The sequence below is a fragment of the Capsicum annuum genome, chromosome 7 (assembly GCF_002878395.1).
Source record: "Capsicum annuum cultivar UCD-10X-F1 chromosome 7, UCD10Xv1.1, whole genome shotgun sequence".
NCBI classification, from domain to species: Eukaryota; Viridiplantae; Streptophyta; class Magnoliopsida; order Solanales; family Solanaceae; genus Capsicum; species Capsicum annuum.
In genome coordinates this window covers 201,600,376-201,616,061 of record NC_061117.1, presented here as the reverse complement: position 1 = coordinate 201,616,061, position 15,686 = coordinate 201,600,376, and the positions used below count along the sequence as shown (strand labels likewise).

General features: G+C 36.9%; 2 protein-coding genes across 2 annotated transcripts; both read right to left on the bottom strand.

Moving 5' to 3' along the window:
* Nucleotides 1-74: 74 nt before the first annotated feature.
* LOC107878317 (pentatricopeptide repeat-containing protein At1g11900) lies at nucleotides 75-6,325 on the bottom strand. The gene is made up of 3 exons (XM_016725252.2): nucleotides 5,961-6,325; nucleotides 547-1,696; nucleotides 75-424 (listed from the first exon to the last, which is right to left on the bottom strand). The coding sequence occupies exons 1-2, from the start codon at nucleotides 6,132-6,134 to the stop codon at nucleotides 659-661; spliced, it is 1,212 nt and encodes a 403-aa protein (XP_016580738.2). The 5' UTR covers nucleotides 6,135-6,325; the 3' UTR covers nucleotides 75-424; nucleotides 547-658.
* Nucleotides 6,326-11,180: 4,855 nt separating this feature from the next.
* On the bottom strand, nucleotides 11,181-13,083 carry LOC107878315. Its single transcript, XM_016725250.2, has one exon. It carries the CDS (start codon nucleotides 12,962-12,964, stop codon nucleotides 11,594-11,596), a length of 1,371 nt encoding a protein of 456 aa, XP_016580736.1. The 5' UTR covers nucleotides 12,965-13,083; the 3' UTR covers nucleotides 11,181-11,593.
* Nucleotides 13,084-15,686: the final 2,603 nt, after the last annotated feature.

The window sequence follows — 15,686 nt, the reverse complement described above, 5'->3', positions numbered from 1 at the left end:
TAATAATAATCCATCATTTATGCCCTCCAGTGAACTATGACAATATATAGTACATCATTGGGATACAGAACAAAGGGGGAAAAAGGAGGTAAACACACCATACAATTGTAATATCTCTCAGTTTATTGTGCAAAAAAAAAGAAAAAAGAAAGAAGAAGAGCTCAATCAGCAGAGAAGCCCTTTTGCACCACTTACATGATGCACCAAACTATAAATGAGGTTACAACATCTACATTAATTTGATATTTACACCATTGAACATTAACTAAATGCATATCGTCTCCCCTTTCATACAGGATAAGAGCATATTAAGGACCCACACAATGAAAAATTCAGTTGTGTGTAGTCATTCCAACCATCAAATGTGGGAAGTCAGTGTATGATTGGACCGGATAGCTGCTTATGGTTCTTCAACTTTGCTGGCCTGTAACCAAAAGAAAATCTTTTTAATCTTCAATATGCACAGCAAGATTCCAAACATGATAACAGAAACATATACTATCCATTTAATGTCTAAGAGATCATATATTCTATGAAAATACATACCGCAACAGGTGCCTTCTTGTTCAAGATAGCAGCAGCAACAGCATGGAGCAAACAGATGCTTTTTGTAAACATTACTCGAACCGGTGTCAATAATCAATTTTGAACTGCTAAACTATCTGTTTTTCTGTTGATTATAGTTTGGCCCACGATGATTTGAGATCGATTCCTTCATCTCATTTGAAAAGGCAATAGCCAACTCCAACTTCCCCATCTTCTTTAAAGTACTGATCAGTGACCTGTAAACATGAATCGATGGGCAGATACCTCTGTGCTTCATCTCATTAAAAAGTCTAAGCGATTCCTCAATGTTACCAGATTTTCCAAAGCTGTCGATCAAAGCACTATAAGTCCGCAAATCTGGTTCAATTTCTCTCTCACACATCTCTCTGAAAAATACTAAGCATGACTGAAGCCTGCCAACCTTTCGCAATCCAGTAATTAAGGTATTATAAGAAACAATATCAGGAATTAGACCACCCTCTTTCATTGCCACAAACTCATTAAGCATTTCATCTATTCTACCACACTTGCCTAAGATCCGCAAAATGGTGTTATACGTGATCACATCAGGCTTGGATTTCAAATTCTTCATCTGATCAAAAATCAGCAAGGCCTTATCAACCTGTCCACATTCAGCAAAGGCAAAGATGATCCTATTCATAACCATCGTACTAGGAAAGATCAATTCCGGAATTTCCCTGACAAATCTTAGTAAGCAGGAAACATCATTTTCCTTGATAAATGCTTGAGCAAAGATAAGATATGTAGATGAATTCAGAATTTTGTAAGATACTAACAGATCCTTGAAAATCTCACATAGAAGGCCAATATCATTTTCCTCGCCCACAGTTTTCAGAAGGCGATTCTGTGAACTCGGGTGAAGGGGGATATTTTTATCATGCAAAGTCCGTACTAGCCTAATGGCTCCTGATAGATTTCTGTCATTGCAAAACTTATCAATATATGTAGCACAGAGTTCCTCTCCTGAACTTTGAGAAATGGCCATAACCGAGAGAACTTCTGCCAACACTTCATTCACAATTTCTGTGTGGGATGCCTGGGTTGAGAATGATTGGCAGCAGCCAAAAATACCAGGGAAAAAAGTTGGCCAATTGAGGAGGACTCCAACTGGGATGGATTTAATACAATTCTGTATTAGAAATTAGCAGTAAATCACAACATTAAACGACTAAAGAAAAGAATCTACTTCCCTAACAGAAAAATCTAAAGCAAGTGACTCAAGATTGGGTTCAGAACATTTTATCCATTCAGGGTCGTTTGGTAGGAAAAATAAGGGATACCTAATCCCTGAAGTTTAAGATGAACTTATCCCAAACTTATCCCATGTTTGGTTGGGATAAAATTCACGGGATAACTCATCCCGGAATTAGTTATCCCAGGATTGTAATGTTATTTTTATCCCTTCCTGAGGGTGGATAACTAATCCCGGGATCAGTCATCCCGGGATTACTTGTTTCCCAACCAAATGACCCCTCAATGCATTGTTTACAGGACTAGAGTAAAAGAAAAACACCTCAAAATTCAGTGTTGCAAAAAGAGTTTCTCTATCTCAACAGTACGTTCTCTGTGTTAATTGTGAAAAGAGTCTTAACCACCAACCCATATACTCAAACAGGCCTTCGTAGCACAAATTACAGTTCATAGCTTTCTAGTTCAAACTCTGCAAGAGATATTTCGGAATCTAGTTCTGCGAACTAGATCATACAAGAAACTTCATTGCTAAAGCCTTATAACTCGATCACTGTAACCAACTCCCGATTCACAAGCACACACCAGCCCTATGCCAACAACATACCTAGTGTAATCCCACAAGTGGGGTTTGGAGAGGGTAACATGTACAAAGACCTTACATCCTTATCCCTATCCAATCCCCCCCCACCCACCCCAAAAAAAAAAGATACAAGGAAAAGAGAAAACCGTAAAAACTACAACCATTACCAAATAACTTTTTCATAGATCAGGTCTCTTCTAAAGATCAAAGAAACGGGATTGTTGAACCTTCGACAGCTTGAATCAAAGTTCATTTCTTTTGACTGAATTGGAGTTTGCAAGGGCTTTTGGGTTGGTGGTTGTGAACTCGAGTTTTCCGAAGAAAGAGGATCACTTGATTACCTTCCGAAGCACGATAGCCAAGACTCAGATTGACTTTTTACTGCTTAGGAAAGGGGATAGGGCCTTTTGTAGGGACTGTAAAGTCATCCCGAGTGAGCATCTTTCGACCCAGCACAGGCTTCTGGTGATGGACTTGATAATCAAGAAGAGCAAGAACAGAAGGGCCGGGGAGGGCCGACCTAGGATTAAGTGGGGAGGTTTGACGCCAGTTAGTGCGCTGGAGATAAGGGCGAAGGTGGCGGGAAGGGGGGTATGGGAGTGCGGGGGGACGTGGATGTTATGTGGGATAGGCCTGCCAGTTGCATCACAGAGACTGCAACAGAAGTGTTGGGTGTTTCGAGGGGTCGGGCAGGACGGCATAAGGGGGACTAGTGGTGGAATGAAGAAGTTAAAAAGAAAGTGGAGAGTTAGAAGGGGGCGTATGTTAAGTTTATTGAGAGTAAGGATGAGGAGGAGAAGCAGGTGAATAGGGAAGTGTACAAAGTAGCGAGGAAGGAGGCCAAGTTAGCAGTTACAGCGGTTAAGACAGCAACGTTTGAGAGCATGTATGCGGGGTTAGAGGAGAAAGGCGGGGAAAAGAGATTGTATAGGCTGGCTAAAGCTAGGAAGCGAAAGGGTCGTGACCTCGATCTAGTGAAGTGCATTAAGGGGGTGGATGGGAGGGTTTTGGTGGAGGATGTTCACATTAAGAAGAGATGGCAGGAGTATTTTCATGGTTTATTGAACGATGAGGGGGACAGAAGCATTGAGCTAGGGAAGCTGGAGCACTCGGAGGATAATAGGGATTTCGGTTACTATAGAAGTTTTACGGTTGAGGAGGTCAAAGAGGCTATTCATAGGATGCGGAACGGTAGGGCGACAGGCCTGACGAAATTCCGGTAGATTTTTGAAAGTTTACTGGTGGAGCTGGTTTGAGCTGGTTGACTAATTTGTTTAACAGCATTTTCAAGTCTGCAAAAATGCCTGAGGCTTGGAGATAGAATACGATGATTCCGTTGTATAAAAACAAGGGTGACATTCAGAGTTGCAACAACTATAGGGGCATTAAGTTGTGGAGTCACACTATCAAGATTTGGGAGAGGGTGGTTGAGAGGAGATTGAGGAGGATCGTGTCCATTACGGAGAATCAGTTTGAATTTATGTCTGGTCACTCGATGACAGAGGCAATCCACCTGGTGAGAAGATTGGCGGAGAAGTATAGGAAAGGAAGAGGGATTTACACATGGTGTTCATCGACCTGGAGAAGGCTTGTGACAAAGTCTCGAGAGAGGTTCTTTAGAGATGCTTGGAGGTGAGAGGGGTCCCGATGGCGTACATCAGAGTGATCAAGGACATGTACGAGGGAGGGAAGACTCAGGTGAGGACGGCGGGAGGAGACTCTAATCATTTCTCGATAGAGACAGGGTTGCACCAGGGATCGACTCTCAACCCGTTTTTGTTTACGCTGGTGATGGACGTGTTGACACGGAGTATTCAAGATGAGGTGCCTTGGTGTATGTTATTTGCAGATGATGTAGTGCTAATTAATGAGATGCGGGGGGTGTGAATAAAAAATTGGAGGTTTGGAGGCAAACCCTCGAATCTAAGGGGTTTAGGTTGAGTAGCTCCAAGACAGAGTATTTGGAATGCAAATTAAGTGACTCGAAGCAGGAGGAAGGAGTGGTGGTGAGGTTGGATTCCCAGGATGTTTGTAAGAGGGATAATTTTAAGTATCTTGGGTCTATGATTCAGGGGAATGTGAGATTGATGAGGATGTCTCTAAGATTGATGAGGATGTCTCTAAACGTATTGGAGCAGGTTGGATGAAGTGGAGGCTCGCCTCAGTAGTGCTGTGTGATAAGAAGGTGCCCTTAAAGCTTAAAGACAAGTTCTACAGAGTGGCAGTTCGTCCGGTCATGCTGTATGATGCGGAGTGTTGGTTAGTCAAGAACTCCAATATCCAAAAATTGAAGGTAGCAGAAATGAGAATGTTGTGTTGGATGTGTGGACTTACTAGAGGAAATAGAGTTAGGAATACGATTATCCGAGAGAAGGTGGGAGTGGCTTCAGTGGAAGACAAGATGCGGTAAGGAAGGCTGAGATGGTTTGGGCATGTGATGAGGAGGGGCACGGATGCCCCAGTTCGTAGGTGTGAGAGGCTAGCTTTGGATGGTTTCAGGAGGAGTAGAGGTAGGCCGAAGAAATACCGGAAAGAAGTGATTAGGCAGACATGGGGCTGTTACAGCTTTCTGAGGACATGACTCTAGATAGGAAGGTGTGGAGGTCGCGGATTAAGGTAGAAGGTTAATATGTGTGTGGGTTATAGCTAGTAGTTAGGGAGCTCTGGTGTAGCCGGCTTAGTAAGTTTACGACTGTGCTCACTGGTAGGAGACGTTAGTGTATATGCTACTACGAGGGGGTGGCATTTTATTATTTCTTATTTACTGTTTTTTACTTTCGTATTGCTCTTATTTTCATGGCTCTCTTAGCTTTATTTGTATTATTTCTCATTTCTTATCTCGGTTATGCCATCCATTCTGCTTCAGGTATTACTATGACCATGTTAACTATTCTTGATCTTGAGCCGAGGGTCTATCGGAAACCACCTCTCTACTTTTTCGGAAGTAGCGGTATGGACTGCGTACATTTTACCCTCCCCAGACCCCACTTGGTGGGAATTCACTGGGTTTGTTGTTGTTGTTGTTGTACTAATAATGAGAACTCTTAGCACACTTATAAAGAAATTCTTATATAACAGCTCTTTATAAATAAATACGAAAAAGAAAACTAAATTTCTCAAGCTTCATTCGATGAAAATAAACAATAGCCTACACAACCACTCCAAAACATAAAGGATAAAAAGACCTTAGCATATCATGTAAGTTCCCTTTCCTTTCCTTGCTTATTCCACCAACAATCAACAAAAATACGCACTTATTATTCCATCCATTTCAATTTATTTGTCTTACTTTTCTTTAATGAAAACCCTTTAACTCAAACTTTCCAAGCATATTTACAACCACGAGATTTAAACATTTTGGTACATTCTACTTAAAACCATAAGATTCGAAAGTGTTACTTCCTTCATTTCAATTTGTTTGTCCTGCTTTCCTTTTTAGTCCATTTAAACTAGAATGCCTCTTTCCTTTTTGGCATTTTAGTACCTTCAACATATCTTTAGTTTCACACCACAAAACTCAAAACAGTGTTATTTACTTTCTTAATCTCCGTGCCAAATCAAAACCAGAGAAATAAATTGAAACAAAGAGAAACTGAACCCAAAAGAATAGTATAATACTCACGTGAAGGAAGAAATTTCCACAGAAATGCAATGTGTTGAATGTCCGAAATCCTTTAGCAGAAGAGTGTAAGTGTAAACCAACAGATACAGTGTAGTTAAATCGATTAAAACAAGAACAGCACAGAAAAGTCAAAGTGGTAAGCTTTGCTCTGCCACTCAAACATGCTGCCACCATTTTAGGGTTTTAGCGAACCCAAATTAGGGTTTAAGCATTGACTGGCAAAATTGTAAATTCTATGTCGTCTGTGTAGAAGGGAAGGTGGATTGGTGGAAGAGGTGAGAATCCCTAATTTTCATGGTGAGCTAATGCAAAAACCCAAAAGATGGGGGACGACGTGTGTCATTCATTGCCTACTATATCTGATAGTTCAAATAAATAACTATAAATAAATAAAAATTATGTTTTATGAATAGTTCAATAAATAAATTAAGTAAATAAATAAAAATTATGGTTTATGAATACTTCAATAAATAAATTAAGTTTTACTATAAATAAACAAAAAATATGGTTTATCATCTTCTCCACCTATTCCTGATTTTTAAGAATAGTTACGTATCAAATTATGCTGAAGATAAAATTAATTACTTTTTTCATTTTACCGTTGATAATAGTAATAATTTTTTTCGCAGATTACAAACATTTCATTAGAGTAAATATTTAATAAATAAAGATTAAATCTTATGATATAAATGAGGATAAAATAGTTATTTTTTCTTTTGAAAAAAAGATCCTCCTAACTAGTACTCTCTTCGTTTATTTAGTTGATTACTTTCATTTTTGCACGCTCCTTAAAAAATCATAAATAAAAAAGGTAATTATTCTAATTTATCCTTTAAGATATTTTCTTGAAACTTACAAACTTGTTTTACACTTTCAAAGAATATTATCAGCATGGGTAAAATAAAAGTTTTAGTAAGATAATCAATATTTTTATGGACAAGGTAAAATAGCAGCATGCCAAATTATTTGAGACGAAGTAAATGTGTAAAGTATACATATGTAGGAGACCATTTTCTCTATTTATTTGGCTGAAGTTGAAAAATTGATTTAAACTTTGAAGTGGTGTTTGAAGTTTGAACATGGACATTTGGAAAAGAAGATGAAAAATTATTTTTAAATAAATATTATTTCATGCGAAATGTTCCTCTAACAAAACTCTTAACTTCAAATTTCATATTTCAAATTGACATTAGAAATAATATATAAATGGGCCAAATTCAATGTGTTCATTTTTCGCAAGGGGAGTATGCAAGGATATTCAAAAGGTTCATAAAGTTAAGGGGTGGATATGATACGGTACGGTAAGAAATTTTAAACTTTGGTATGGTAACTTCGGTTATTACCATACAAAATTAGTTCAGTATGGTTCGATATTTTTAAATTCAATTTCGATATTTTACGGTATGGTAACTCGGTAACCATACTTTATTTGATTTCTAATTACATATATTCATATAAAAAATTATAACTTTAAATTTTAAAAACATCTCAATCATATTAGGCTAACAACTATCTTTGTTATTAAATTACACAAAAATAATATTTCAATCACGATTGAATAGTCCGAGATGCAAACTCTGAACAACAGTACCTAAACTTAATCATAGTACTCTTAAATAATAATAATAACAACAACAACAACAAACCCAGTGTATTCCCACATAGTGGGGTCTAGGGAGGCTAAGATGTACGCAGTTCATACCACTACCTCCGATGAGGCAGAGAGGCTGTTTCCGATAAACCCCCAGCTCACGACACGAGATACTAATTAAATCTGAAATAAAGCATAGGAAAAGATGAAAAGGCATAACTAATCCACCCACAAGGATAATAAACAAAGAATAGTAAATAAATACGTAATAAGGCATGCAACAATGTGGCATAACAAGAAAAGTCCACCCACCCAGTATTGCCCTACCCCAACGACCCAAACTATCACTAACCTTCTATCCTAATTCGCGTCCTCCAGATCTTCCTATCTAGGGTCATGTCCTCAGTGAGTTGCAACTGCTCTATGTCCAGCCTAATCACCTCTTTCTAGTATTTCTTCGGCCTACCCCTACCCCGCCTGAATCCATCCAATGCTAGCCGCTTACACCTACGAACCGAGGCATCCGTGCCCATCCTCATCACGTACCCGAACTATCTCAATCGAACTTCCTGAATTTTGTCCTCCACCGAAGCCACTCCAATTTTTTCCCGAATGGTTTCATTCTGAACTCTATCACCCCTAGTAAGCCCACACATCCAACGCAACATCCGCATTTCTGTCACCTTCAATTTTTGGATGTGAGAGTTTTGACTGACCAACACTCCACTCCATGCAACATGGCCGGACGAACTGCCACCCTATAGAATTTTTCTTTAAACTTGGATGGCACCTTCCTATCACACAACACCCTTGAGGCGAGCTTCCACTTCATCCATCCCGCCCCAATACGGTGGGAGACATCCTCGTCAATCTCACCATTTCTCTGAATCATGAACCCGAGATACTTGAAACTACCCCTCTTGCACACCACCTGGGAATCCAACCTTACTACCACGTCGTCCTCCTGCCCGCAAGTCATGAAACTTGCATTCCAAATACTCTGTCTTGGTCCTACTCAACCTGAACCCTTTAGACTCAAGGGTCTGTCGCCACACCTTAAATAATAAGCTTCCCAAAAAATTTATTTCTGAATAAAAGCTACTTGTGTGTTCAGTTGGCTAATGAATGATGTATAAATATATTTAATAATCCTAAATATAATATATATATATATATATATGGGTTTTATATGTTATTAAAAAACTTCGGTGCGGTATACGGTATTTCGGTATTTATTGCATAAATACCTAATACCAAAATAATTTAAAATTCCTACCAAATACCATAACATCTATACCGCGGTATAAAAAATTCAATTTCGATCTGGTGTTCGATATATACCATAGCATGCCCATCCCTACATAAAGTTCTTTAAGTTATACCGCCTATTGTTTGTTTTGAGTTGAATGCTCAAATTATTTCATATGAATCAAAATCAACGTTTGATAAGTTTATTATCACTATCATAAGTTCCTATTCAAGATGCTTGGATAACTAAAGCTTTGGTTACATGTGCTTTCTAACTCTGCTAAATTTGGATTCAAGATGTGCAAATCTCAAAGGAAAAACATTAGGTATAAGATCTTGTCGAGTTCCATTACTTGTTGGAGACTGTGGCCTGAGACGTAGTTGTTGTTGTATGAGTTCGTCGAGTTATATAACGTATAGGAGGGTGTTGAGTTACATATCTTCAAATAGATATTTCATGGACAAAATATAGGATCAAATGCGGTTAAGATTACACGTATAGGAGGGGTGTTGAATTACATTTCTTCAAGTCGATATTTCAAGGACAAAATGTAGGATCAAAAGCTCTTGCTTAGTCATGGATTACAAATGCTTTGTTCCTTGTGACATCTAGTTACTGCAAAAAAATTATCAACCTATAGCAGATGGGATTCCTACTGTCTTACAATTCATGAATCTCCAGAAGCATTTAATAGAATTGCTTCACCATGGACAAAATATAGGGTCAAAAACTCTTCCTTGAACATGGATCTTAGCAAATGACCAAGATGACTCATTTGCCTATAAGCATATGGAAATATGGAATTCCTATAGTTACATGAGTTGACAAAAGAAGGAAGAAGAATCAAGAACTTTCAAACATGACATTGCCACATCAATGGGTAGTAAAGGAGAAACCAAGGTGTAATAGCTACAGAGGCATTAAAGAATTAAAACTCAGCTCCCGCTACTCGCAAGGTCCGGAAAAGGGCCCCACTTCAAGGGTGTATTATACACAGCCTTACCTTCCATTCTGCCAGAGGCTGTTTCCAAGGCTTGAACCCACGAAGATCGATAGTAGTAGTTTTGAACGTATCTCTATAAAATCCAATAGTGCATTCTGTCCATTTGATGTAACCTTGAGTTTAGTAGTTTCAAGTGCAAATGAAGAGGCAGAAATTAGACAGATAAGAAGTGCAATAAACTGAATTATATGGCTTCATCCTTAAGTTAGAGAGCTGTGGAAAATTGTTCCTTGCAAGAGAACAACATATGAGAATCGTCATCCTACTCCAAAATCCAGGTCAAAGCAAGCTTCTGCTGATGCAAATAGAAGGATTATCCCAATTGCAATCCAAAGACATGATAAGCATGCTACTTTCAAGGAATGTTTGCATGTGCCTAGCTACAGTGCAATACGCCTCTTATCTCCTGAACTCTATCACCTTAGCAGCGGCAGTCGGCTCGTTCCAACTGCCACTGTAGACATTGAAATGGCCAGAGGATGAAGCAACAACAGAAGGGGTTTCTCTTATTTCCTTAGCTTTATTATTAGTGCATTTGCATAATATGACGAAAATGCTTACTGTAAGGGAAGTATGTGTTGATACAAGGAAAATGCTGCTTAGCAAATCCATTTCCTAGCCAAGTTTTGTGAGTTCCTATGAAGAACTGAACAACAACAACAACAATATACCCAATGTACACAGTCCGTACCAGTACCTCCAGTGGAGCAGAGAGGTTGTTTCCGATAGACCCCCGGCTCAGCTATGAAGAACTGAACATGCTTTTTATAATAAGTTCCACAGGAGTTACTTTCCATGATATAATAAAAAAGGTCGTTTCCACTAATAATGTAGGTAAGTCTCCATGAGAAGGATAGACACAACTAAAGCATGAAACACTGATATGAGCGTTGCATTGACTTCAACCAATATAGTAATATGTTTCAGTCCCTTGTAAATTAAATGACATTAGTACAAGGATGTAGGAGCTGACTAAAAAAAGAAAGTAGCTAAGAACTTCAAGGGTCTAAAAGTCACTATAAGATGCCTCTCTTTGTAGAACAAAAAGGTTAGCAGCTTCTTAAGAGGTGGAAAATGTAACTTCCTTTTGGAGCCATTTTCTTAACTTACATAACTTTCGATAAATCATGTGACACTTTAGGACCATAAGGTCGATAAATACAGAAAGATTTCTCCAACAATAGGAGTGCAGCATCATTTAACTAGAAACATAGTCACTGAATGTCCTCCATTTGGAGAAGAAGCTATTTCATACTCAGTTATTTAAAAGCCTCACTACACATTCTTAAGATATCCCACAAAATGGGAATGCGCCAGGTAGAATATGAATTCTGAAAATAAGGCATACTCTATGAATTTAGAAATCTGTCACAATAGTAATAGAAATCTCAAATTTCATTAATTCCCCCATCAAGCATGAGATCACATATTATCATCAAAAGACAATTGTGAAGCAAAGAAGAAAGCTTCTTCCATTGTAAACTCTCAGCAATAAAATGCAGCTGACACAACCTAATATAGTACATAACAAGAAGTAATAGTAGTCCACCATTTTCCTTACTAGTAAAACAGTAACTTGGCCATATACTGCAACATAGAACCTTATTCATATTGTACCAAACATGTAATCACAGAAGCTAGAATACTAGTATGAGGAAGCCCAAAGAACGCTTCCTCATATTGTACCAAACATGTTATCGTGAAGCCTCATATAAGAATGAACAAAAAATAAAAGGCAGGACTGAAAATTGAAAGGGGTGAGCTCTCCCCCTTATTTGAGTTATTTCACATTATTCCTCTTCAACATCGTCCTCGGCAAAACTGAGAACTTGACAGACTGATGGTTCCTTATCTTCATCATTGCTAAAAAAGGATTTCTTGCCTATCAAATCCATCACTCTTTTGGCAGGTCCAGAATCCCTCGGAGTCTCATTAGCGGTGCACCGAGCAATCCTAATTCTAGGGAGCAAATCAGGCTTCACAGTAATGCTCAGTGGAGATTTCTCGCTCTCTGTACTTGCAAGAACTACTATCTCACTAGGAATTTCCCATCTCTTTTTCACCCTGCTTTCAGTACCTAAATTCTTGTTTTCTGTTTGAGATACACGCGCTTTCCCTACAGATAAAGACCGTTTCTTTTCATTTCTCTTAATCTCATCCTTGTCATTCTCCGGTAAAGACCTCTTTCTCACTACTGATGACTGATTTGTACTCTGATTGTACCGACTAGCCACAACCCTCCCCGGCCTCTGAGGCTTCTTACTAGCAGGAACAGACTTTTCGCCATCTTTGAATAGTTTCTTTGGTTGAACTGAATTTAGAAATGCATCATCCTTCTTCAAATTCTTCTTTGATGCAATTGTAGTTACTGCCTGCCTTGATGAAGCTATAGTTTTTGCTGCAGCTTTTCTTGATTTCGGACTAAGGCTTGAAGAACTTTTCCCCCTTTCTTCTTCAATCTCTTGAAGCTTCCAAAAACAAGACTTTCGCCTATTTTGTATTGGCTGAATAGGCGTAATCATCTCTTGTTTCCCCAATTTCCCTCCCTTTGTCCCTGCAAAAATCTCTGATGGCCCCATACTCAACCCTCGTCGCGTTCCAACGAAAATCTCAGATGGTCCTAAACTAACACCCCTTCTACTCTGCACCTTCGTTTTCGCGCTCATTGATGAACTCTCCGCAATCTTAACAACACTCATTTTTGGCTCCATAAACTTCGCTGCCACAACCCTCCCCTTCTTCTCAACAATCTTGAAACTTTTTTCTGCCTTTTCAATTCTCAATGCCTCTAATTTCGAATTCAATCTACTAATCTCCCTTTCAATTTCTTCAATCTCCTCATCAATCTTCTTCTCATCGCGTAAATCATTATCCTTCCCACTCTTCGAAATCGCCTTCTTAGTCTTGATTCTTGAATTCTCCAGAGCCCCATTGGGGTGAAGTGGCTTGAAGGGTATCGAAGACGATGACAGATTAACCGATGAATTATTGAACGAAGGAGTCTGATTCTCCTTAGTAGATAAATCAGATTCAAAGGAATCCGATAACCAAGAACGTTTCAACGAAGAAAAATCCGCAGAATCACCATTATCAAAGGCAGCATTATTCCATATCTGTACATCTGCTGGATTAATCCCTTCTGGGTATTGTAGAACACTCATTTTTCTCAAATGGGTATCGAAAATTTTCGCAAAAGAAGTGAAAAGAATATGAATCTTGAAGATTTCTTGATGAATATGGAAAAAAGGTGAAGAGAAAGTTGGTTGTGAATTAGGGAAATTTCTTTCAGCCTTTTTGTATTTTGAATTTTTTGACCGTTGGAGATGAAGAAATCAAACGTTGGATTGTCCGCTCCATCGTGGCCGTTGGATCTTAAACGGCTAAAATTGACGCTCCGATTTTGATTTAAAGGGTCAAAAAACGGAGGTTAAGTTCTGATTAAGCACCGTGGTCACGCTCCTCCTCCAAGTGAAATGATAATAGCGTTACCTTTTTAGGATATCATTAAGGGCTCATTATTTGGTGTGATGGATGAGATATAAGTGGTAATTAATTTTATGATTAATTTTAGGATGAGATAAAATTGTGAGATAACTTATTTTAGGATTAGTTATCTCAAAATTATATTTTTATTTTTATTACACATTGAGAACAGAATAATAATTTCAGAATAACTTGTTCAACAATAAGATGAGTCCTAATATTCTAGTTCTATTGTTAAGCATCTTGCAAATATAGCTTTCGAAAAATTACTCATCATACAAGTTAATCTGATCAAATATTTATGTATATAATAATCAACTTTATAGATAAAATATTTGGCTATTTATTTAATATGTGTATGACCTATAAAATCTTAAAGAGTTAAAGGCTAAAAAAAACACATAATTTTTTTTTAATTTATTTAGTTTCATATCTGAATCATTAAAAGTGTGAGTTTACACCTAACTTATCATCTAATGTTTAGCGAAACATACTTAGACTTTAATAGACCAAATGTTTGTCTACAAATACTTCTAGTCCTGTTTGACCATAAAATATTCATCCATCTAACATATATAATAGTTTTATTAGCTAGTACATTATTTTATTTATTTTAAAGATCTTGAACTCCACCTTTTAGGTCGGAGATACAAATGCCACAACCGAGAAGGTGGAGAAAAAGATGTTGCATATCACAATGGAGAACAAATTAATTTATACAGTGTTAATTTTCAATCTTTAATCATAACTCTAACCTAATATCAATTTACTTAACTTTGTCATAGCGGAATTATTTTTCAACATGAAGTGTCACATCGCAATTTTAAAATAAAAGAGAGTGTAATACTCATACCATCAAATATTTATGGAGGTGTTTTTCACTAACTATTTGATCATTTTCAAGTAGAAAATCACACTCTCAATAGTTTAGATATGAAATTAAAAAAAAAATAGTTTAAATATGTTTTTGACCCTCAATTCAATTTTAAATTGTGATCTAATATTTGTAATAACTTAAAAGTTTAAACTATGATCGAACATTTGCAATACTTTACAAAAATTTACTAAATAACTATCCCCAAAAGAGATATAATACTCATTTTACAATATGTTTCATATTAATACTTCGTCACCTATCAACCCATCTCTAGATCATGGTTCTGAGATGCCCCCGGATAAACCTGTTAAGTGGGCCGGTCCGAGTAAAATCGGCACCGGCCCGTAAAAATTTATCAATTTTGGGCCAGTTCCAATACCAGGTCATTGTAAACTGACCGATTTGGTTCGGGCCCAAATAGTAAAATGTGTTCAAATGGATCAGAACCGGTCCACTTAGGAATTTTCAATCATATTTTCATATTTTTTTCAATATATACACAACTATATACATTTTTAAAACGTTAAATAATATACATACAACATATATACATTAAATATATACTACTTTAGAAAACATATACACGTGTATACCTTAAATAGATACTAGTTTAGATTCTATAGAGAATATATGCACATATATATGTACAATACAATCTATAAACTATTCTACATAATATATATACAACACATATACACTAAATATATACTACTCCTTCCGTTTCACAATAAGTTAATTGTTGGATTTTGGCACACATGTTAAGAAAAAAAAAGCAAAGACATAAATTTATCATGTTTTTTCATTTTTACCCTCTTCAAAAAGCAAAGACACATGATACATCGCTCCCAATGCACATTTAATGGAGGATAAATTTGGAAAAAAATTTCAACATCTACCTTGAATTGTGAACCATTCACTTATTTTGAAACATAAAAAATACTCCAGCAATTCACTTATTATGAAACGGAGGGAGTACTTTAGAAAACATATACGTGTGTATACTTTAAATAGATACTAGTTTAGATTCTATAGGAAATATATGCACATATATACGTAAAATACAATATATATATATATACACTATTCTACATAATATACATACAACGTATATGCACTAAATATATACTCCCTTCGTTTAAAAAAGAATGACTTTCTTTCCTTTTTAATCTGTTTAAAAAAGAATGACCCCTTTCTTTTTTTGGCTATACTTTAATTTCAACTTCCCACATGGCATGTTTAGGACCACAAGATTAAAGGGAATTTTCGTACATTTGACACAACTTTAATTTAAGGCCACAAGATTCAAAAGTCTTCTTTATTTTCTTAATCCTTGTGCCAAGTTAAAGTAGGTTATTCTTTTTTAAACAAAGGGAGTACTACTTTAGAAAACATATACGCATGTATAATTTAAATAGATACTAGTTTATATTCTATAGGAAATATATGCATATATATACGTACAATATAATATATATACTATTCTACATAATATACATACAACATATATACACTAAATATATACT

Excerpts from the sequence above, each read along its gene's own strand:
- LOC107878317 (XM_016725252.2), bottom strand. The coding sequence starts at position 6,134 with ATGGTGGCAGCATGTTTGAGTGGCAGAGCAAAGCTTACCACTTTGACT. Across the intron at positions 1,697-5,960 it reads GTGGAAATTTCTTCCTTCAC|AATTGTATTAAATCCATCCC; the intron begins GTGAGTATTATA and ends TTTCTAATACAG.
- LOC107878315 (XM_016725250.2), bottom strand. The coding sequence starts at position 12,964 with ATGAGTGTTCTACAATACCCAGAAGGGATTAATCCAGCAGATGTACAG.